The sequence below is a fragment of the Amblyraja radiata genome, chromosome 26, assembly GCF_010909765.2.
Source record: "Amblyraja radiata isolate CabotCenter1 chromosome 26, sAmbRad1.1.pri, whole genome shotgun sequence".
Classification (NCBI taxonomy): Eukaryota; Metazoa; Chordata; class Chondrichthyes; order Rajiformes; family Rajidae; genus Amblyraja; species Amblyraja radiata.
The window spans coordinates 35,149,813-35,173,184 of NC_045981.1; the positions used below are offsets into that span (position 1 = coordinate 35,149,813).

A 23,372-nucleotide genomic window follows, 5' to 3' on the forward strand; every position below is an offset into this window, starting at 1 on the left:
ATTCGTCTGTAGAACGGGGATCACAATTTAAAAATAATAGCTGAATTTTAATTTTTTTATTCCTCTGAGGGTTATGAGTCTTGTAGAATTAAAGGGCAGAGGAAGCAGACTTGTTATGTTTGATTGACCAACAGCAGATTGTCACAGAGCTGCTGCTGTGTGGCGTTGAGTTAGGGGTGTTTAATTGTCATGTACCGAAACAGAACAGCGAAATTCTTGGGCAGCAGCATAACAGTTCTGTAAACACAGTACTCATTATAAACGAACCAGTCTGAAAATTGTGACCATCATATTCAGGAACAGCTTCTTACCTGCGACCATCAGGCTATTAAACGCAATGAACAACAAAATTTCAAACTACGAACTGTCTTGGCTGCACTACTTCAATATAGTTCATATAAAGTTCAATAAATAAAAAACCCAATATAGTGCAAAACAAAACAAAGCCCGGAGTCTCTCGTGCAAACAAGACACTCCGATGGTAGGAGTGAAATGAGAGCGTGGCCAGGGTGGTGTGGGTCCCTGATGATGCCGGCTGCCTTTTTGAGGCAGCAACTCCTGTAGATCCCTTCGACGGTGGGGAGGTCAGTATCCGTGATGGACGGGGCAGTGTCCACCACTCTCTGTAATGTCCGTCGCACCTGGGCATTTGGGTTGTCGAACCAGGCCGTGATGCCACAGTGTGTGTGGGAGTCCTGCAGGGGACCGGGAGAATCTGCAAGGCACGGCCTCCGCGCTCAAGTTCAAATTTATTGTCACATGCACCATAAGGTGTTACCATGCAGTGTAACAACTGAAAATGGACACAATACACAACATAATTCAACACAGACATCCGCCACAGCATTCTTCACTGTGGTGGAAGGCAATACAGTTCAGACAGTCCTCCTCCTCCTCCTCCTCCTCCCTTGTTCACCCGTGGTCGGGGCCCTGACCTTCCGTAGTCGCTGCTACTGACGGCCCGATGTTCAAGCCCTCTGGTCAGGATGGTCGGAACGCCGACATCGGGACAGGTCGAGCACACCCAGCGGCCCGGAGCTCCCAAATCGGCTACCTCTTTACCGGAGACCGCGGCTTCCAGATGCTGTAGGCCGGCGGTTGGAGCTCCTCTCCAGCGACCCCCGGCAAGGGATCACCCACTCCATGATTAATTTCCGGGATGGCGGGACTGTCATATGCTGAGAGAATGGAGCAGCTGGGTGTGTACACTCTGGAGTTTAGAAGGATGAGAGGGTATCTCATTGAAACATATAAGATTGTTAAGGGCTTGGACACACTAGAGGCAGGAAACATGTTCCCGATGTTGGGGGAGTCCAGAACCAGGGGCCACAGTTTAAGAATAAGGATTAAGCCATTTTGAATGGAGACGAGGAAACACTTTTTCTCACAGAGAGTGGTGAGTCTGTGGAATTCTCTGCCTCAGAGGGCGGTGGAGGCAGGGTCGAAACCCTTCTTCAGACTGAGAATCAGGGGAGAAGGAGTCTCAAGATATGGAACGAATAGGTGTGAAAACGATAGATCAAAGCAGATGATTTAAGAATAAGCAGTAAGGCAATTAGCACGTAGATGAGGAAACAATTTTTCACACAGTTGTGAGTAGAATTCTGTGCCTCAGAGGGCGGCTCTCTGGATACTTTCAAGAGAGCTAGATAGGGCTCTTAAAAATAGCGGAGTCGGATATGAGGAGAAGGCAGAAACGGGGTACTGATTGGGGATGATCAGCCATGATCACATTGAATGGCGGTCTTGGTTCGAAGGGCCAAATGGCCTACTCCTGCACCTATTGTCTATTGTCTATTGATGAAAGATCCGCTGATCGATGCTCCTACTGTCCTAGGTTTCCATCCTTTCCTCGTTCGAAAGCCGGCTAATGCAACTGGAGAATTCCATCATTCCGGTTCACAAGCAGACGGAGAATCTCCAGCGTCTGCAGGATAACGTGGACAAAACGCTGTCCTGCCTGGACCACGTCATCAGCTATTACCATGTAGCCAAGGACACAGAGAAGATCATCAAGGAAGGGTGAGTGAGGCTTGAACGGATGTCTGTTCTCTCGCTTTGTGCAAGCATCTTCTTTCAGCACCTCTATTTTAACAAAATTGCCAAACTACTTATTGTATGTATTTTGTTCTGAACTAGAGGGGGAACATTAATGCAGGCAATTAAAAGCCCCTCTCATCCCCCTAGGCTTTACATTTCCCTTCTCTGTCAGACTTTTGCCTTCTTTTCATCTCTGGTCTTTTGTTCACTCATCTGCCAATTCTCACTGGCCTGTATTGACTTATCACTAGCCAGGCTTTGTCCCATCCTCACCTCTCATCAGCTTCCCCCCCCCCCCCCCCCCCCCCCCACTACAATCAGTCTGAAGAAGGGTCTCAACCCGAAACATCACCTATACATGTTCTCCAGAATTGCTACCTGACCCGCTGAGTTACTCCAGCACTTTATTTTAATCAAAATCTCAATCAGAAGTAAAATTTGAGAAGCATCTTAAAGGAGGAGGGCAAGGGTATTTGGGCAAAGAAAATGCAAAGGAAATGCAGAGGAGAGGGCTAATACAGCTGAAACAGCCTTGAGTTCCATAGAGTCTGTTCCTTCTCTGCCTGGCATTATTACTAACATTATTATTGCACTATATATGTTATTTACTGAGATTGAGTATGCGTGCATGTGTATACACACACTGAACTTTTTTTCTTCTCCCGTTATGTACTATGTTTACATATTCTGCTGTGCTGCAGCAAGTAAGAATTTCATTGTCCTAGCTGGGACATATGACAATAAAACATTCTTGACTCTTCCAGATGTTGCTTTTACTATTGAACCTCTGGCTCCTTTGCCAAACGCCAACAGGAGCACTCCCAGCTCATTTAAGTTAGTCCTTTTTATTTCATTTTCATCCCTCCCCCCTCCCCAATGAAGTGTAGAACCCATATTTTGCATGCAGCTGGGAAGAATTAGGATCTTCGAAATTATTGAAGCACAAGGAACTGCAGATGCTGGGATCCTTGCAATAGTCTGTTCTTCCGGCAGATGTTACAAGGCCTTCTACGCCCGCACCTCCAGACTTAGGAACAGCTTCATCACCAGAGCTATAGCTGCTCTGAACTGGCCCTGCTGAATGCCCCCCACCCCCATGAACTGTCTCCCTCGGATGGTCACGTCACACATCGACCCGGCACAGACATATTTGCACTTTATACTGCTTTAACTTAAAAAAAAAAATTAATAAAAAAAAAAATCTTGTTTCTCTGGGTGGATAAATTTTTAGCTAATTAAGTTATTACATAGGATGGAAGCTGCATACCAAATCTCGTTGTACCTCTATGCAATGACAATAAAATATATTGTTATTATTATTATCTTGAGCAAGCACAAAGTGTTAGAGTAACGCAAATGCCACAATCTGCCTCCACCACCCACCTTTGGCGTTTTACAGACACCCGCCTCCCTCTGTGTATACTAAGAAAAACTTGCCCCGCACATCTCCTTTAAACTTGCTCCTCTCACCTTAAAGCTGTGCCCTCTAATCATTGGCATTTCCACCTTGGGGGGGGGGGGAAGGCTCTGAGTGTCTACCCTATTTCTGCCTGTTATAATTTTAATATACTTCTATCAGGTCCCCCCTCAGCCTCTGGCATTCCAGAGACAATAATCCAAGTTTGTCCAGCCTCTCCTTACGGCTGACGCCACCTAATACAGGCAACATCTGGTTAAAGCTTTTCACTGTACCTCGGTACACATGACAACAATAGTAAACTAAACTCTAACCTCTTCTACATCCCGTCCGAAGCTTCTACGTGTTTCATGTAATGGGGCAACCAGAACTGCAAGCACGGAGCGGGGTGGGGGACATACACTATATAACGCCCGTGACGACTGGTCGCGGTGGCGCAGCGGTATAGTCGGGTTCGATCCCGCCCACGGGTGCTGTCTGTACGGAGTTTGTACATTCTCCCCTTGATCCGCGTGGGTTTTCTCCAAGATCTTCGGTTTCCTCCCACACTCCAAAGACGTGCGGGTTTGTAGGTTAATTGGCTTGGTATAAATGTAAAAATTGTCCCTAGTGTGTGTAGGATCATGTTAATGTGCGGGGATCGCTGGTCGGCGGGGACCCGGTGGGCCGAAGGGCCTGTTTCCACACTGTATCTCTAAACTAAACTAAACTTGACTTCCTGGGAAGGGCTTTCATTAATAATTTATCTTCGCCATGTTGCATTGGGGTGGGGGGGGGGGGGGGTCAGTGTGAACTTTTACTGGCCAGTTTTCCAAGGCACTAATTTGTGGTGTTCCTTTTCCCGCTCTTTGCTCAGTCCTGCTGGCAGGCTGGAAGAGTACCTGAGCTGCATGGCAAAGATCCAGAAAGCCGTGGAGTACTTCCAGGACAACAATCCAGACAGCCCTGAGCTCAACCGGGTGGTAAGTGGAATATACGATACGATAGATCTTTATTTATCACAATATTTATTCAAAAAAAAACAAGCTCCATGGTGCAACCAAAGATGTTCTTAGTTGCAGAGGTTGGTGTTTTTGGTGTTCAAGATCTTGATGCTTGTTTGCAAGAAGCTATTCTTCAATCTGCTGGTTACGGTTTACAATTTGTAGGAAATGTTTATTTTTATTCCAAGGATGTATATTCCATTCCAAATTTCCTTTCGTTCTTAAGCAGAGACTCTCGTTATTGATGACACGATAGGATAGAACTTTATTTATCCCAGGGGGGAAATTGATCTGCCAACATTCGTAAAAAACACAAAATACATGAACCATGAAATTAAAGTGATGAGTGGAAAGGATTGGGGGGGGGGGGGTGTAAAGATTGGGGGGGGGGGGGGGGGGGGAGGGATCAGTCTACCCCACGTCAGAAGTGGGGGGGGGGGGGGGTTGTACAGTTTGATAGCCACAGGGAAAAAGGATCTCCTGTGGCGTACTGTCTTGCATCTTGGTGGAACCAGTCTGTTGCTGAAGGTGCTCCTCAGGTTGACCAGTGTGTCATGGACGGGGTGAGCTGTAATGTCCAGGATGCTCCGCAGTTTGAGGAGCATCCTCCCCTCCAAGACCAACCTCCCATGAATCCAACTCCGCCCCCAGGACGGAGCCGGCCTTCCTGACTAGTTAGTTAATCCTATGTACGTCCGTAGAAACAACCTGTGCAGAATGTGGACGCAAGACTATACCTGTTGGAATCTGGAGCGAAAATAAACGGACCATGGGAGGATAGACAATGCGCAGTGCTGGAGTAACTCAGCGGGTCAGGCAGCATCTGTGGAGAACATGGATAGGTGACGTTTCACAGAGTGCTGGAGTAACTCAGCGGGTCAGGCAGCATCTGTGGAGAACATGGATAGGTGACGTTTCACAGAGTGCTGGAGTAACTCAGCGGGTCAGGCAGCATCAGTGGAGAACATGGATAGGTGACGTTTCACAGAGTGCTGGAGTAACTCAGCGGGTCAGGCAGCATTCCTGGAGAACATGGACAGACGACGTTTTGGGACAAAACCCTTCTTCAAATTGTGGGAGGAACCTGGGTCGGGCAGCACCCATGGAGGCAAAGGGATAGTTTTGGGTCCTTGTATGAATACCAGTTGGCACAGTGGCACAGCGGTAGTGTTTCTGCATCACAGCACCAGAGCCCCGGGTTTGATCCTGACCAAGGGTGCTGTCTGTACATTCTCCCTGTGCCTGTGTGGGTTTTCTCCCACACTCCAAAGAAGTGCAGGTTTATAGTTTAATTGGCTTCATTAAATTGTTCCCTAGTATATGTAGGATAGTGTCAGCGTACAGGACGATCGACGGTCGGTACTGACTGGGTGGGCCGAAGGGCCTGTTCACGCGCTGTATCTCTACAGTCTGATGAATGATAATTCTGTGTTTTACAGAAATTTCTCTTTGAAAAAGGCAAGGAATCTTTAGAGTCTGAGTTCAGGAATCTGCTAACTCGCAACAGCAAACCGGTGCCATCAGTTGTCATCCTGGACCTGATCGCTGGTGACGACGACATTGAAACCACGGATGAGATGACCCTGGAGCATCTTCCTGAGAACATATTGCAGGATCTGATCTGTATATCAGGGTGGCTGGTGGAATACGGCAGGAACCTAGGTACGCCCTGTGCAGCAGTGGTTTAACGTAGTGAATGTCCACACTCTGCCTACTTCCCTGCTTTGTTTCCTCACACAACTCACGCCAGGGTTGTTGCTCATCATACAATGGGTGTGAAATTACTCTGATTATGCACAGAACAGTACAGCACTTGAACAGACCCTTCGGCCCACACTGTCCATGCCATAAGGAATAGGAGTAGAATTCGGCGACGTTTCACAGAGTGCTGGAGTAACAGCGGGTCAGGCAGCTTCCTGACCCGAAACGTCACCTGTCCCTGCTCTCCAGGGATGCTCATAAGTTATAGGAGCAGAATTAGGCCATTTGGCCCATCAAGTCTACTCCGCCATTCAATCATAGCTGATCTATCTCTCCCTCCGAACCCCATTCTCCTGCCTTCTCCCCATAACCTCTGACACCCGTACTAATCAAGAATCTATCTATAGGTACACAAAATTGCTGGGGGAACTCAGCGGGTGCAGCAGCATCTATGGAGCGAAGGAAATAGGCGACGTTTCGGGCCGAAACCCTTCTTCAGTCTGAAGAAGGGTTTCGGCCCGAAACGTCGCCTATTTCCTTCGCTCCATAGATGCTGCTGCACCCGCTGAGTTCCCCCAGCAATTTTGTGTACCTTCGATATTCCAGCATCTGCAGTTCCCTTTTGAACACAAGAATCTATCTATCTCTGCTTTAAAAATATCCACTGACTAGGCCTTCACAGCCTTCTGTGGCAATGAGTTCCACAGATTCACCACCGTCTGACTCAAGAAATTTCTGCTCATCTCCTTCCTAAAAGAACGTCCTTTAATTCTGAAGCTACGGCCTCTAGTACTAGACTCCCCCACAAGTGGAAACATCCTCTCCACATCCACTCTGTCCAAGCCTTTCACTATTCTGTATATTTCAATGAGGTCCTCCCCCCCCCCCCCCCCCCCCCCCCTTCATTCTTCTAAACTCCAGTGAATACAGGCCCAGTGATGACAAATGTTCCTCATAGGTTAACCTACTCATTCCTAGCGCCAAGTTAAACTAATCTCCGCCTGCACGTGATCCAATTCCCTCCATTACTTGTATAATCACAGGTAGACACAAAATGCTGGCAGCACCTCTGGAGAGAAGGAATCGGTGACGTTTCGGGTCAAGACCCATGTTCAATCTACCTTTGATTTAAACCAGCATCTGCAGTTCTTTCCTCCACAACCTGCACAATCACGACAAATTCACACCCATTGCATAGAAAATGACACCCACGAGTTGGAAGACAATAGACAATAGGTGCAGGAGTAGGCCATTCGGCCCTTTGAGCCAGCACTGCCATTCAATGTGATCATGGCTGATCATCCCCAATCAGTACCCCGTTCCTGCCTTCTCCCCATATCCCCTGACTCCGCTATTTTTAAGAGCCCTACCTAGCTCTCTCTTGAAAGCATCCAGAGAACCTGCCTCCACCGCCCTCTGAGGCAGAGAATTCCACAGACTCACCACTCTCTGTGAAGATGCAACAAAGCAGAAAAGTAGGCAGAGTGTCGATACACAACATTTCAAATCACGTGCCGATCCAAGTGCCTCTGAAATGCTGTGTGTTCCTGGAACCCTTATAGTGGAAACCATTTGGTTGCATCCGACCAACCCGAATGGTTAAAGATTTTGCCTTCTTGTGGTCAAGGCTATGTGGTGGGAAATAGGTAAATCCCAAGTAGATACTGATGAGGTATAGATAAGATGGCCAGAAGCTTTTTCCCAGGGAGGAACTGTCAAGGAGAATAAGACATAGCTGGAAAGGGAGAGGGGAAAAGTTTGAAAGAGATATACAGGGCAGGTTTTTTTTTCACTCCCGGGAACGCCCTGCCAGGAGTGGTGTATACATAGACACCGCGTGGGTTTCCTCAGAGATTTTCGGTTTCCTCCCACACCCCAAAGACGTGCAGGTTAGTGGGTTAATTGGCTTCAGTAAAAATTGTAGATTTCCCCGAGTGTGTAAGATAGAACTAATTTACATAGATCGCTGGTCGGCGCGGACTCTGGGCCGAAGGGCATGTTTCCACGCTGTATCTCTAAACTAAAACCTAAACATCAGTGGCAGGAGTGTGTAACTAGCAAGGTGAGTTCATATAGTCACTTAGAAACACAGAACATAGAGGCAGGAGTAGGCCATTCGGCCCATCAAACTAGCACCACCATTCAATATGATCATGGCTGATCATCCAAAATCAGTACCCCGTTCCTGCTTTTTCCCCATATCCCTTGATTCCGTTAGCCCAAAAAGCGAAATCTAACTCTCTTGAAAACATCCAGTGAATTGGCCTCCACTGCCTTCTCCACTGAGATTCCACAGATTCACAAGTCTCTGGGCGAAACAGTTTTTCCTCATCTCAGTCCTAAATGGCCTACCCCTTGTTCTTAAACTATGACCCCTGGTTCTGGACTCCCCCAACATGGGGAACATTTTCCCTGCATCTAGCCTGATAGAGAGAGCTAGATAGGGCTCTTAAAGATAACGGCGTCAGGGGATATGGGGAGAAGGCAGGAACGGGGTACTGATTGGGGATGATCAGCCATGATCACATTGAATTGAATTGAGTGTTGGCTCGAAGGGCTGAATGACCTACTCCTGCACCTATTGTCTACAAGATCTACTCTCATCCTTCTAAATCCCAGTGAATACAAGTCCAGCCGACCCATTTTTTCCTCGTATGCCAGTCCCTGCCATCCCGGGAATCAACCCGGTGAACCTACGCTGCACTTTCCATGATAAACTCTGTGAATTTCCATTCACCGGCCTTGACTTCAGGAGCGAGACTTCAGGAACGAGAGTCCTGCCGGGCATCCGATAAAGGAACCACATCACCCCGATCCTGGCCTCTCTCCACTGGCTCCCTGTGTGGTTCCGAATAAATTTCAAGATCCTCCTTTATGTTTACAAAGACCTCAATGGGCTTTCCCCCACCTACATCAAAAGTCTGCTTACCCACCACACCACCTCCAGGTCCCTCAGATCGGCCGACTTGGGGTTGCTGAACATCCCCAGCGGTCTAGGCATAAGCTCAGGGTCGACCGCGCCTTTGCGGTTGCAGCTCCTAGACTGGAACAGCATCCCTCTTCCCATCAGAGCTGCCCCCTCCATCGACTCCTTTAAGTCGAGACTTAAAACTCATCTTTACTCTCAAGCCTTTTTTGACGTCCTCTGAGCGAGGGCTACATGTATGTAGTGATGTATGTATTTAATCTATGAACCACTGCTGTTTGGTATACTATTCATATACCAATGTAAAGCACTTTGGCCAACGAGAGTTGTTTTTTAAATGTGCTATATAAATAAAATTCTTGACTTGACTTGTGCTCTCTTTCCCATTGCAGATTTTATGAACGTGTACTACCAGATCCGCTCCAACCAGCTGGATCGCTCCATCAGAGGCCTGAAGGAGCACTTCCGCAAGAACAGCTCGTCCTCTGGCATCCTCTACTCGCCAGCCATGCAGAACAAGAGGAAGGACACCCCCAGCAAAAAGGCTATCAAGCGACCAGGTCCGTGTCGTGCTGCCGTTCCATACATCCCCTCTTTCTCCCTCTGCTGCCTGGGATGTTAATCCCACAAAAACAATTCTATAAGCAAATCTTTCCCACGATCAATACCTCTGTTAATGAAAGTTCTGACTCCCCCCCCCCCCCCCCCCCCCCCCCACCTACACGCACCCCACACACACCCCCCCCCCCCCCCCCCCATGACATATATTTGGTGGTTGTTTCTTTAAAAAAAACAAAACCTTTATTCATCACTAACTGATATTTTTTTTTCTTAATTTCCTTTATGTTGATGAATTGCAGTCTTCATCCCAGGTAAACCATGCTTATATGTGCCCTTCCAGCCTTGCCAGTCTTTGGTTGCCTGCTTGAGGGATGTGCCACCTTCACCTCGACTGTGGCACGTTAATCTCGACTGCAGGAAGGAAGTGTCCCAGACTGCAGTTTCTCGTTGAAAGCTTTTAGCTCATGCAATGTGTTGCTGCATTATCTCTAGTGTTTGTGCTGACTAATCGCGGGTGATTTGGTGACACTAATTAAAACTCTAAAGATGCCTGAAAACTTTGGAGTAATGTATAGACAATAGGTGCAGGAGTAGGCCATTCGGCCCTTTGAGCCAGCACCGCCATTCAATGTGATCATGGCTGATCATCCCCGTTCCTGCCTTCTCCCCATATCCTCGGACTCCGCTATATTTAAGGGCCCTATCTAGCTCTCTCTTGAAAGTATCCAGAGAACCGGCCTCCACTGCGCTCTGAGGCAGAGAATTCCACAGACGCACAGCCCTCTGTGAGAAAAAGTGTTTCCTCATCTACGTTCTAAATGGCTTACTCCTTATTCTTAAACTGAGGCCCCTGGTTCTGGACTCCCCCAACCTCGGGTACATGTTTCCTGCCTCTAGTGTGTCCAAACCCTTAATAATCTTATGTTTCAATAAGATTCCCGCTCATCCTTCTAAACTCCAGAGTGTACAAGCCCAGCCGCTCCATTCTCTCAGCGTATGACAGTCCCGCCATTAGCGCAGTTTGGGATTTAGTTTAGTTTATTATCGTTACCGAGGTACAGTGAAAAGTTTTCTTTGTCGCGTGCTATCCAGTCAGCTAAAAGATGACATGGTTACAATCAAGCTGTCGATAGTGTACAAATACAGGGCAAAGGGAATAATGTTTAGTGTAAGATAAAGTCTGATTAAAGATAGTCCGAGGGTCTATCCCAATAAGGTATATGGTAGGACACTAGTCAGTGATAGGATGGTTCAGTTGCCTGATAACAGCTGGGAAGAAACGGTCCCTGAATCTAGAAAACTGTAACCAAACTGTAAGTCGTGCTTTTCCACGAATAAGTGGGTTTATGCAATGGTTTGAAGAGTTTGCTTGTGAAAGTCACAGCCGGCTCAAAGTGCATGTTACATCCTGATTCCAATTGAGAAGGCAAGCACACACCAGTAGCCATTTGACGGATTACAGTACACAATGTTGAATCCACTCACTCACCAATGTGCTTGCTAGGGGGATTTTCACCTTTTAACGTGGTTTGTTGCAGCTGGTAAATCAAGTTTAGGATTTCCCTTCCATTTGAAGGATTGGAACATCACAGTTAATGTTTGAAGTTGTTTAGGAATATTATGGCGGCTGGGCTTCTAGTAGGGATAAACAGCTAACTCATTCTCTGATTGATAAATCGAAGTTAATGCATTAAAGGGCCTGTCCCACTTACCCGTTTTTTTTTGGTGACTTGCCGGCACACGTCATAGTCGCAACAGGTGGCCGAATATTTTCGACATGTTGCAAATCCAGCGCGACTAGAAAAAGGTACGACTCTTTGGGCGACTACACACGACCAAACAAGCGTCACCAGACTCGATCGCTGATTTCTCCATCTTCCGTCAGCTCACAGCATTTGTATAAATAATGGCTTCAATTAGTTCTGTATGACCCTGGTTGTGTGGCAATAAATTATATCTATCTATCTATCTATCATGAAATTTGAGCAAACAATTCTGTGTGGTTGATGAGAAGAGAACTCCTGGTATAACGTAAATGCAAGTTTGCGACTTGCTTCCCCACACACTAACGAGCGGTTAGATGCACGCAAGGTTGCCGACATTTCTCCAAAGTTTTCTTCGTTGCGATTTGACAAAGTTGGGGTGAGGAGAAATTGGAGGGTTCGGAACATGCTGTCAGCAAATAACGGGGAATATTTGTTTTAGTTGTAGTCAAAGGATTATGGAATGTAAAAGTGTATTTTGATTTGTAGAATGTATCTTTAGCTAGTTTAAGATTGTTCTAAGCAATGATCTAATGTTGTATGATTTGCTCTGCCCTAGTTCTTGTGATGTCCGTTTTAAGTAGCTTTTTGTTTGCTTTAACCTCCGTCCTGGTGTCAGAGTTTCCTGGCAGATCCTCTGGACTTGGTGTGGTGTTGGTGGCAGGGGTCTGGTGTTTCTCACTGATTTGCCGAGGTCTTGTCTTTTCTGCATCACTATGGTAACAGGCACAATCCGTAAGGCTCAGAACCTTCTGAAACAATATTCTCAGCTGGATGGCAAAAAGGGTGTTTCTAATCTTGCTCCCACTGAAGGTAATCATTTCCCTTGACCCTGGCCACACTGCTTCTTGTCTCTACTGCAAAGTCTTGCACTTCATTAACAACGTCTAGTGCTTCCTAAGAATTCTAACTCCTCCACCTTCAGCACACCTTGGCTAACCTACACTTCTCAAACTCTAGAAGGGAGTCTGAACCTTGCAAGAACCTGCAGAGAATTGTTTCTGCCACTCCGAAGCTCGGTCTAAATCCAGTGATCACTGATGGGGTTAGTACGAGTGGGGAAGATGGGGAGGGGAAGGTATTGAGATGATTAGTTGACGAGCTTGTCCCGTACGAGAATAAAGTATCATATGAAAAGGATTCTCCATCAAATGCTGCAGATGGGATTCTAAGCAAATGCCAAATACATCACAGGAACGATGGCAGTGACTTCTAGAATGAATGGAGAAGGTTTTAGAGGCAGACTGTATTGTAGGACAGATGATTAGTTTAGAGATACAGCATGGGAACGACCCATTCAACCCACTGAATCCGTGCCGACTATCGACCACACTAGTTCCATGTAATCCCACTTTCTCACCCACTCCCTGCACACCCGGGGCAATTCACAGATCCAATTAACCTACAAACGCTGTTTTCTCCTCCCGTATTCCAAAGGCATGCAGGTTTGTAGGTTAAATTACTTCTGTAAATTGTTCCCTAGTGTGTAGGAAGTGAGTACGAAACTAGGACAACTGGTGCAGGGGTGTCAAACTCGCGGGCCGATCTGGCTCGCAGGGTGATTTCCGCAATGCCAGAGCGGGTTGCGGCTATCCACGGTGCCAGAGTGATTGTTGGTCAGTGGGGACTCCGTGGGCCAGAAGACCGGTGTCCATGTCGTATCTCTAAACTAATATCTAAACATCAGTGGCAGGCGAGTGTATGTGGTCGCTTTCCAATGTAAATTCCATAATAATTTATAATGGGAATATGTTAAAAAGGGTGATAGTTAGACTGGGCCCAGTAGGCATTCCCCTCTGAACCACTTCACACCTAGGTTGGGAAGCTGTAGTCTTCATTTGGAAAGTGGAATTTGAAAACACTTGGACAGCAACATGGGTAGGAAAGGTTTAGGGGGATATGAATGAATGAATAAGTTTATTGCCCAAGTATTCACATACAAGGAATTTGCCTTGGTGCTCCGCCCGCAAGTGACAACATGACATACAGTGACAGTTAAGAATGATACATAAAACATTAATAATAAAACATTATCGATTAAACATGTGAATGAAATAAAATACCAGTGAAAAAGGAGGATACAGACTTTTGGTTATTAAATCGAGCTACTACTCGTGGAAAAAAGCTGTGTTTATGTCTGGCTGTGGCAGATATGGGCCAAATACAAGCAAGTTTGACTAGTTTAGATGGGACATCATGGGTCAGCATGGAGGAGTTGGGCTGAAGGGCCTGTTGCTGAGCTGTACGACTCTGTGACCAAGTCCTGTACAAATTACATTTCGATCGATGTTTAAGAAAAACCCCCAAAACCCAGCATGAAATTTGCATTAATAGAGTAGCTTTGCCTCCTTGTTGGATCGCACTCCTTTCTAAAGTCTGCCAGCTGACGGGAGAGGCTTCTCTGACAGTTTCCATGTATGGCCATAGTCCGTCCTTTCAGCAGCTGTGATCAGCCCCTTCTGTTTCTGCTAATTAACATCCGAGCAGGTCATGATTACGAGTTGCGAGCTAAACATCTGTCTGAGCCGCTGAGTGACAAGCATGGCCCTCCTACCGGTAAGTTCCATCTTGTGTTAACAACAAACAAAGCCAAGCTCCATCGACTCGTTTAACAATGTTTTAATTTTAACATGGAAATAACAGTTCAACATTTTTTTAATTGCTGGAATAATTTACCTGGCCTACATTTTTTTCTTTCATGTCGATCCTTTGCCCTCTCTTCATCTCCTTATCCCTTCCCTGGCTGCTCAATGGCTAACGTCTTCTCTTCCCTCTCCTCCAGCCCCAGAGTGGGGGGGATTGTAGAGTGTGCTGTGGATCACAGGGTAGGGAAGGATGGAAGGTTGACACAAAGTGCTGGAGTAACTCACACAGCACCTCTGGAGAAAAGGAATAGGTGACGAGTCGGGTCGAGACAGCATCACTGAAGAAGGGTCTCGACCCAAAACGCCACCTATTCCTTTTCTCCAGAGATGCCGTCTGACCCGCTGAGTTACCCCAGCTTTTTGTGTCTATCTTTGGTTTAAAGCTGCATCTGTAATTCCTTCCTACATCTAGGGACAGATAGATCAGGCTGGCACTTTATCGTTCATCTGGCTCTTCATCTCTAAAGTCTTAAGGGCCTGTCCCACTTGCGTGTCATTTACGCGACACGTGATGCGTGCATGGTGCGTGGTAACGTAGGCAGTCGCGCACGGAGCCCCAGGATTTTGGGATGTACAAAATCTTCGCTCGCCATCTGCGTGACGCGCAAATGACGCCCAAGTGGGACAAGCCCTTTAGTGTTACTCTTGTCCAGTAATGTCAGCAGATCTTCCAATGATGTGTGAGTTCCGGGCCTTGTAATATTCCCTGCAATTCTTATATCACAGTTATCTCCTAATTGTGTTATGTTGACTTGATGATAATATATGTGATTCCAATAATGTATAATGGCTTGTGTTGAAATTTAAGAGCAAGATTATCAATCATCTTGGATTTAATGGCTTGTCAGTCTCTTTGGTGAAATAAACAATTATTTGTAGTGCAGAGGTAGACAAAAATGCTGGAGATACAGCGCAGACACAGGCCCTTCAGCCCACCGAGTCCGCACCGACCAGCGATCCCCGCACACTGACACTATCCTGCACACACGAAGGACAATTTACACGTAACAACGGACTGTTTCCTTGGTCGTCGTAACTTTTTTGCATATCTTTCATTTCTTTGTTCTATATCTCTCTCTACATCACAGTCTATATCTCTGGTTTCCCTTTCTACAAACTCTCAGTCTGAAGAAGGGTCTCGACCCGAAACGTCACCCGTTCCTTCTCTCCAGAGATGCTGCCTGTCCCGCTGAGTGACTCCAGTATTTTTGTGTCTATCTTTGGTTTAAACCAGAATCGGCAGTTCCTTCCTACACATCCTGCCTATCACAGGTGTTCTGTTTGCTTGTTCTATCCCCTTCCCCCTGTTCTCACTTTTCTGGCGAAGGGCAACAGTAGATTCTCAACAGATCAAAGTCACGTTTATTCGTCACATACACATACGAGTTTTTGCAGTGAAATGAAAAGTGATGCTGCCTGACTAACTGAGTACTTCCAGCATTTGAAGAAGGGTCTCGACCCGAAACGTCACCTTTTCCTTCGCTCCATAGATGCTGCCTCACCCGCTGAGTTTCTCCAGCATTTTTGTCTACCTTTGATTTTTCCAGCATCTGCAGTTCTTTCTTAAACATTTCATCTACTCCACTGTAAAATCTCCTCAAGGTATGCCTACCTTGAAGTTCTCCTCTCTTCGAAGACAATTTAGCAGCCTCCTCTCTGCCTCCTCCTTTCTTCTCCCCCCCCCACCACCTCCACATCAGTCTGAAGAAGGGTCTCGACCCGAAACGTCACCTATTCCTTCGCTCCACACCCGATGAGTTTCTCCAGCATTATTTGTCTACTTCCAGCATTTGCTGTTTTTATTATTGATCTGTGTAGCTCTCTAGTGACCCCTGCTGGGAGTGTATGTATTGCCAGGTTGAAACTCCGCACCTTATGCACCGTGGACCCTTTTTAGTTACATTTAATAGCGAGCATTTTACATTAAAGGTTTTGAAATATTGCAGCATACTGGTAAATGCAATTTAAGTAATCTAACGTTAACCTGATTGAGACGGCACAGTAGTGCAGCGGGTAGAGCTGCTGCCTCTCAGTGCCGGAGAGCCAGGTTTGATCTTGACCTCGCGTGGAGTTTGCACGTTCTCCCTGCGACCGCGTGGGTTTCCTCCGGGTGCTCCGGTTTCCTCCCACATCCCAAAGACGTGCGGGTTTGCAGATTAATCGACCCCTCTGTAAATTACCCCCTAGTGTGCAGGGAGTGGATGAAAAAGTGGGATCACATAGAACTAGTGTGAACGGATGATCGATGGTCGGCACGGACTCGGTGGGCCGAAGGGCCTGTTTCCATGTTGTATCTTTGAATCAATCATCCTGTGGATAATAGAATATCATCTTTCTACACATGGAAAAAGTTCACAGCCAATAACTGTATGAACACCCTTTCAATGGGATTTCTTCCCTCGCTTTGTAAGCATTACTTCCCTTCCCCTTGTCTGAGGCTACGATCTGTCCCTTTGATCTGATAAGCCCACCCCCACAGCTTTCCCCATGCCCCTCCCAAGAGTAGTATTAGTAGGTGCTGCTCTGCTGGCAAGCACGCTGTCTCCAAATCCATGGGAGTAACGTGGTCAGGCTTGGACACATTAGGCCTGCAGCTTGTGTTGGGCATGTGTCTGCTTTGTCTTCCTTGGATCCTTACACTTTCTCCGATAGACACAAAATGCTGGAGTCGCTAATCAACGCTGCATAGAGTCAAAGATAGACCCAAAAAGCTAGAGTAACTCAGCGGGACAGGCAGCATCTCTGTAGAGAAGGAATGGGTGACGTTTCGGGTCGAGACCCTTCTTCAGTCTGCCTGTCGCACTGAGTTACTCCAGCATTTTGTGTCTATCTTTGATTTAAACCAGCATCTGCAGTTCCTTCCTTACATCTTCTCCTGTTTGCTCAGGGAAGGAGGATATAATGGACAGTGAAATCGACTCTTACATTCACTGTATCAGTGCCTTTGTAAAGCTGGTTCAGAGCGAGTACCTGCTCCTCACCGACATCATACCTGAGCACCACCAGAAGAGAACGTTTGACTCCTTGATACAGGTAAGACTCTCCGCTCTTCATCCTATCCATCTATCAGCTGTTCATTTACCCTTTACATCAGTTAAAACATACGTGTTTCTCTTTCATAAGGTATAGGAGCAGCATTGTGCCATTCGGCCCATCAAGTCTACTCCGCCACTCGTTCATGTCTGATCTATTTTTCCCTCTCAACCCCATTCTCCTGCCTTCTCCCCTGAAACCCTTATTAATCAAGAATCTATCAGTCTCCACCTTAAAAATATCCATTGACTTGGCCTCCACAGCCATTTGTGGCAATGAATTCCACAGATTCACCACCCTCCGGCTAAATAAATTCCTCGGAAGACATAAAATGCTGGAGTAACTCAGCGGGTGAGGCAGCATCTCTGGAGAGAAGGAATGGGCGACGTGTCGGATCGAGACCCTTCTTCAGACCCGACCCGAAAACGTTCCCGAACCCCATTCCTTCTCTCCAGAGATGCTGCCTCACCCGCTGAGTTAATCCAGCATTTTGTGTCTACCTTCGATTTAAACCAGCATCTGCAGTTCTTTCTTACACGCAAAGAAATTCCTCCTCGTATAGAAGTTTCTCTTTGAACAAGGGTAAGGAATCTTCAGAATCCGTGTTCAGAACAGTGAAATTGTTCAGGGTACACAAAAGTGCTGGAGAAACTCAACGGGTGCAGCAGCATTTATGGAGCAAAGGAAATAGGCAACGTTTCGGGCCGAAACCCTTCTTCAGACATCTTTGATTTTCCAGCATCTGCAGTTCCTTCTTAAACAATAAAACAGTGAAATTGTTCAGCCCTTTTCACCAGTCTGAAGAAGGGTCTAAACCCGAAACATCGCCTGTCTGCCCACAGATGTTGCCTGGCCCCCTAAAGCTACTCCACCATGTTGCGTTTTGGTTTGGATGGAAGGGGAGGGTGAACGTGGTCACGCTGGGTGTCGGAGCCTGCGACTGGCTTCTCTTTCCTCATGTCAATAGACAATAGGTGCAGGAGTAGGCCATTCGGCCCTTCGAGCCAGCACCGCCATTCAATATGATCATGGCTGATCATCCCCAATCAGTTCCCCGTTCCTGCCTTCTCCCCATATCCCCTGACTCCGCTATTTTTAAGAGCCCTATTGAGCTCTCTCTTGAAAGCTTGCAGAGAACCTGCCTCCACCGCCCTCTGAGGCAGAGAATTCCACACTCACCACTCTCTGCGAGAAAAAGTGTCTCCTCGTCTCCGTTCTAAATGGCTTGCTCCTTATTCTTAAACTGTGGCCCCTGGTTCTGGACTCCCCCAACATTGCGAACATGTTTCCTGCCTCTAGTGTGTCCAAGCCCTTAACAATCTTATATGTTTCAATGAGATTTCCTCTCATCCTTCTAAACTCCAGGGTGTACAAGCCCAGCCGCTCCATTCTCTCAGCATATGACAGTCCCACCATCCCGGGAATTAACCTTGTAAATCTACGCTGCACTCCCTCAATAGCAGGAATGTCCTTCCTCAAATTAGGGGACCAAAACTGCACACAATACTCCAGGTGTGGTCTCGCTAGGGCTCTGTACAACTGCAGAAGGACCTCTTTGCTCCTATATTCGATTCCTCTTGTTATAAAGGCATTTATTTATTTATTTAATTCTTTATTTCGAGCAGAATAAAAAGCAAGTGTGAAACAGCATCCAAAAAACAAAACAAGAATATTTATAAAGTGTCATAAACAATATCCATAAATAAATGAAATCGTGTGTTCAAAAAGGAGCAGGAAGAAGCCAAAGCTTATTAATTCCCACCCCTTATTCAACTGCTTATAATTATCTTATACAAATTAAGCAGCTATATGTACACCATATGTACACCAGCAGCTATATATATGTACACCAGCAGCTATATATATGTACACCATATGCACACCAGCAGCTATATGCACACCAGCAGCTATATGTACACCAGCAGCTATATGTACACCACATGTACACCAGCAGCTATATGTACACCAAATTATTTACATTTATACACTAATCAAATATTTACAAAGCCATACAAAAAAGAGAGAAAAAACCCCCAAAAAGAAAAGAAAAGAAAAACCCCTCATATACTATACAGTATCTTGTACAGTATCAGTCATATCAGTATCAGTATCTTGTACAGTATCAGTCATATATACAACTCATCACCCTATAATCACCCTTCCCAATACAATCAGTATAACAAATATCCCTCTCACAATCACCTATCCTCATCCCAATATCCTTTAAAAAAAAAGTGTTTTTATACATCTTTTTAAACTGAATTATGTTTGTGCTCCTCTTGTTATAATGTTGCAGGAAGCTCTGGACTCTCTCATGGTGGAAGGGGAGAACATCGTGTCCACTGCTCGCCGAGCCATCATGAGACACGACTATTCGGCAGTCCTCACCATCTTCCCCATCCTCAAGCACCTCAAGCTGATGAAACAGGAATTTGATCAAGTTCTGCAGGTGAGTGAAATAAACCAGTGGTGCAAAGGGACTTGCCAGTGCAGGCGCATGATTCCAAAAGAGTTAAGGGCCTGTCCCACTGTATGTGTTTACCCAAGAGCTCTCCCTAGTTAAAAAAAATAATTAAAATCGTGGTAAGTACGTAGCGGGTACGTCGGAGCTCGGGACGTCCCTTAGCGGCTCGTAACGCTAACGGCAGGTACTCGGGAAACGCGATAAGCTCGTGAAGTTTTTTCAACATGTTGAAAAATGTCCACGAGAGCCACGAGTACGTATGAGTGGTTATTATCGTAATTCTCCGAGTTCGAATCCGGGGAAACTCAGGAGAACCCTTGAATTACCTCGTACAGTGGGACAGGCCCTTTAATTTGCAGGTTGAATCAGTAGTAAGGAAGGCAAATGCAATGTTAGCATTTATTTCAAGAGGAAGGAAGACAAAAAAAATGCTGGAGAAACTCAGCTGGTGAGGCAGCATCTATGGAGCGAAGGAACAGGTGACGTTTCGGGTCGAGACCCGGAAGGGTCTCGACCCGAAACGTCACCTATTCCTTCGCTGCATAGATGCTTCCTGGTCTCGACCTGAAACGTCACCTATTCCTTCGCTCCATAAATGCTTCCGGGTCTCGACCCAAAGGACAAGAGGATTTCAGTATAGGAGTAAAGAGGTTCATCTGCAGTTGTATAGGGCTCTGGTGAGACCACATCTGGAGTATTGTGTACAGTTTTGGCCTCCTAATTTGAGGAAGGACATCCTTGGTTTAATAAACAATTATTTGGAGTGCAGAAGGTAAACAAAAATTCAGCAGATGAGGCAGCATCTATGGAGGGTCTCGACCCGAAACGTCACCTATTCCTTCGGGTTCTCGCCCCGAAATGTCGCCTATTCCTTCTCTCCACAGACGCTGCCTCACCCGCTGAGTTTCTCCAGCATTTTTTTTGTCCACCTTTGGTTGTACCAGCATCTGCAGTTCTTTCTTAAACATGTATTTCAAGAGGACTGGAACATAAAACAGTGATGCAATGCTGAGACTTAGTACGGTGCTGGTCAGACCACATTTGGGCTAGTGTGAGCAGTTTTGGGCCTCATCACTGAGGGAGGATGGGCCGGCTCTGGAGAGGGTCCTGAGGAGGTTCACGAGAATGATCCCAGAGATGATTGCCTGAGTTCTTCTGCAGTTGTATAGGGCTCTGGTGAGACCACATCTGGAGTATTGTGTACAGTTTTGGTCTCCTAATTTGAGGAAGGACATCCTTGTGATTGAGGCAGTGCAGCGTAGGTTCATGAGATTGATCCCTGGGATGGCGGGACTGTCATATGAGGAAAGATTGAAAAGACTAGGCTTGTATTCACTGGAGTTTAGAAGGATGAGGGGGAATCTTATAGAAACATATAAAATTATAAAAGGACTAGACAAGCTCGATGCAGGAAAAATGTTCCCAATGTTGGGTGAGTCCAGAACCAGGGGCCACAATCTTAGAATAAAGGGGAGGTCATTTAAGACTAAGGTGGGAAAAAACGTTTTCACCCAGAGGGTTGTGATTTATGGAATTCCCTGCCACAGAGGGCAATGGAGGCCAAGTCACTGGATGGATTTAAGAGAGAGTTAGATAGAGCTCTAGGGGCTAGTGGAGTCAAGGGATATGGGGAGATCGCAGGCACGGGTTATTGATTGGGGACGATCAGCCATGGTCACAATGAATGGCGGTGCTGGCTCGAAGGGCCGAATGGCCTTCTCCTGCACCTATTTTCTATGTTTCTATGTAGTGGCAGAGTCTAGGACCAGAGGGCACTCTCAGAATCAAAGGAAGTACCTGTAGAAAGGAGATGAGGAGGAATTTCTTTACTCAGCGGGTGGTGTATTTGTGGAATTCATGGCCACCAACCAGTGTGGGGGCCAGGTCAATGGATATTTTTATGGCGGAGATTGACAGATTCTTGATTAGTACGGGTGTCAGGGGTTATGGGGAGAAGGCAGGAGAATGGGGTTCAGGGGGAAAGATTGTTCAGTCATGATTGACTGGTGGAGTAGACTTGATGGGCCGAATGGCCTAATTCTACTCCTACAACTTATGAGCATCCCTGGAGAGCAGGGACAGGTGACGTTTCAGGTCTGGAAGCTGGGTCACAACCTGAAACATCACGTTTCCATGTTCTCCCCAGATGCTGCCTGACCCGCTGAGTTACTCCAGCACTCTGTGAAACGTCACCTATCCATGTTCTCCACAGATGCTGCCTGACCCGCTGAGTTATGGTGCATCAGCATCTGTGGAGCTAAGGAAATAGGCAACGTTTCGGGCCGAAACCCTTCTGGAAATATGCAACGTTTCGGGCTGAAACCCGGAAGGGTTTCGGCCCGAAACGTTGCCTATTTCCTTAGCTCCATAGATGCTGCCTGACCCGCTGAGTTACTCCAGCACTCTGTGTCATGTTTTGTTTGTAGTCAGCTAATTGTCTTTGCTCTGCTTGCTTTGTGCAGGGCACAGCTGCCAGCACCAAAAATAAATTGCCAGTGCTTATCACATCCATGGAGACCACGGGAGCTAAAGCTCTGGAAGAGTTTGCAGATAGCATTAAGGTAAATCGTGACAGTGGCGTTTCTCTTGGATATTTCCTCTCTACGTATCCAAGTCAACTTTAAGCTAAAGATCGTATAATTGTTTATAAAAGTCCAGGTTTGAAGAGCTTAGTCTATGAATTGGCCACTTTAGATTATGCCCTGCATGCAGGGGAGTGGTACAATGCAGGAGTGGTGATGGGAATATGGGGAGTATATTGGGATTGATGTTGGGTTAGGGGTTAGGGTTAAAGGGCGGTCATGGTGGCGCAGCGGTAGAGTCGCTGCCTTACAGCGAATGCAGCGCCGGAGACCCAGGTTCGATCCCGACTACGGGTGCTGTCCGTACATTCTCCACGTGGCCTGCGTGGGTTTTCTCCGAGATCTTCGGTTTCTGTCCACGCTCCAAAGACGTACAGGTTTGTAGGTTAATTGGCTTGGTAAATGTAGAAATTGTCCCTAGTGTGTGTAGGATGGTGTTAATGTGCGGGGATCGCTGGTCGGCGCGGACCCGGTGGGCCGAGGGGCCTGTTTCCGCACTGTATCTCTAATCTAAACTAAAATCATTCAGGTTAGGGGTAAATCTTAGAGCGATTTTATAAGGTGTACAAAATCATGAGAGGAATAGATTGGGTGAACACACAAGAGTCTCTTGCCCAAAGTAGGGGAATCATGAACCAGAGGACATAGGTTTATGGTGAAGGAAGGAAAGATTGAATAGGTAAATTTTTCACACAGAGGGTGGTGGGGGTATGGAACGAGTTGCTGGAGGAGGTAGTTGTAGCTGGGACTATCCCAATGTTTAAGAGACATTTGGACAAGTACATGGATAGGACAGGTAGGGAGGGGTATGGGCAAAGCTGTTGTTATCTGGTGTATACAATAACCTTTCTCAGTCGCTGATGGTGGAAGGTGTTGGTGGGATTAGTGTAGTGTTGGGCTTGAGATAATGACGGTATCGAGGTCCAAGACCCGTGGTCCAGTAAACACCAAGCACATAGATTATTGGAAGCTATATTATGCAATAGAATGTTTCTGTTGGACACCCGTGTCAGCTTGGCACTACTGAGTCCATTTGAGATCGATCATCTTCAAACCTAGTTGGAAAATAACTGTCGGCGACACAGTGGCACAGCGGGTAGAGCTGCTGCCTCACAGGGTAGAGCCTGGTTCAAACCCAACCTCGGGTGCTGCCTGTGTGGAGTTTGCACGTTCTCCCTGTGACCGCCTGGGTTACATCCCAAAGACGTGCGGGTTTGTAGGTTAACTGGCCCCCCTGTGTGCAGGGAGTGGATGAGA

At 46.7% G+C, this 23,372-nt stretch overlaps 1 protein-coding gene across 14 annotated transcripts in view; it reads left to right on the top strand.

Moving 5' to 3' along the window:
* The window catches only part of exoc7 (exocyst complex component 7), a 41,864-nt gene that overhangs the window by 4,503 nt on the left and 13,989 nt on the right, over positions 1–23,372 (top strand). For 2 of the 14 annotated variants that reach the window (XM_033044677.1, XM_033044681.1), the window contains exons 3-11: positions 1,838–2,022; positions 4,314–4,419; positions 5,880–6,102; positions 9,460–9,627; positions 9,928–9,939; positions 12,118–12,204; positions 16,924–17,069; positions 19,366–19,518; positions 21,996–22,094. In XM_033044677.1, coding sequence (XP_032900568.1) covers positions 1,838–2,022; positions 4,314–4,419; positions 5,880–6,102; positions 9,460–9,627; positions 9,928–9,939; positions 12,118–12,204; positions 16,924–17,069; positions 19,366–19,518; positions 21,996–22,094 — 1,179 coding nt within the window. Of the gene's footprint in view, positions 1–1,837; positions 2,023–4,313; positions 4,420–5,879; positions 6,103–9,459; positions 9,628–9,927; positions 9,940–12,117; positions 12,205–13,878; positions 13,948–16,923; positions 17,070–19,365; positions 19,519–21,995; positions 22,095–23,372 lie in introns of all 14 variants that reach the window. The other 12 variants (XM_033044679.1, XM_033044683.1, XM_033044690.1 and 9 more) reach the window with 7 other exon arrangements.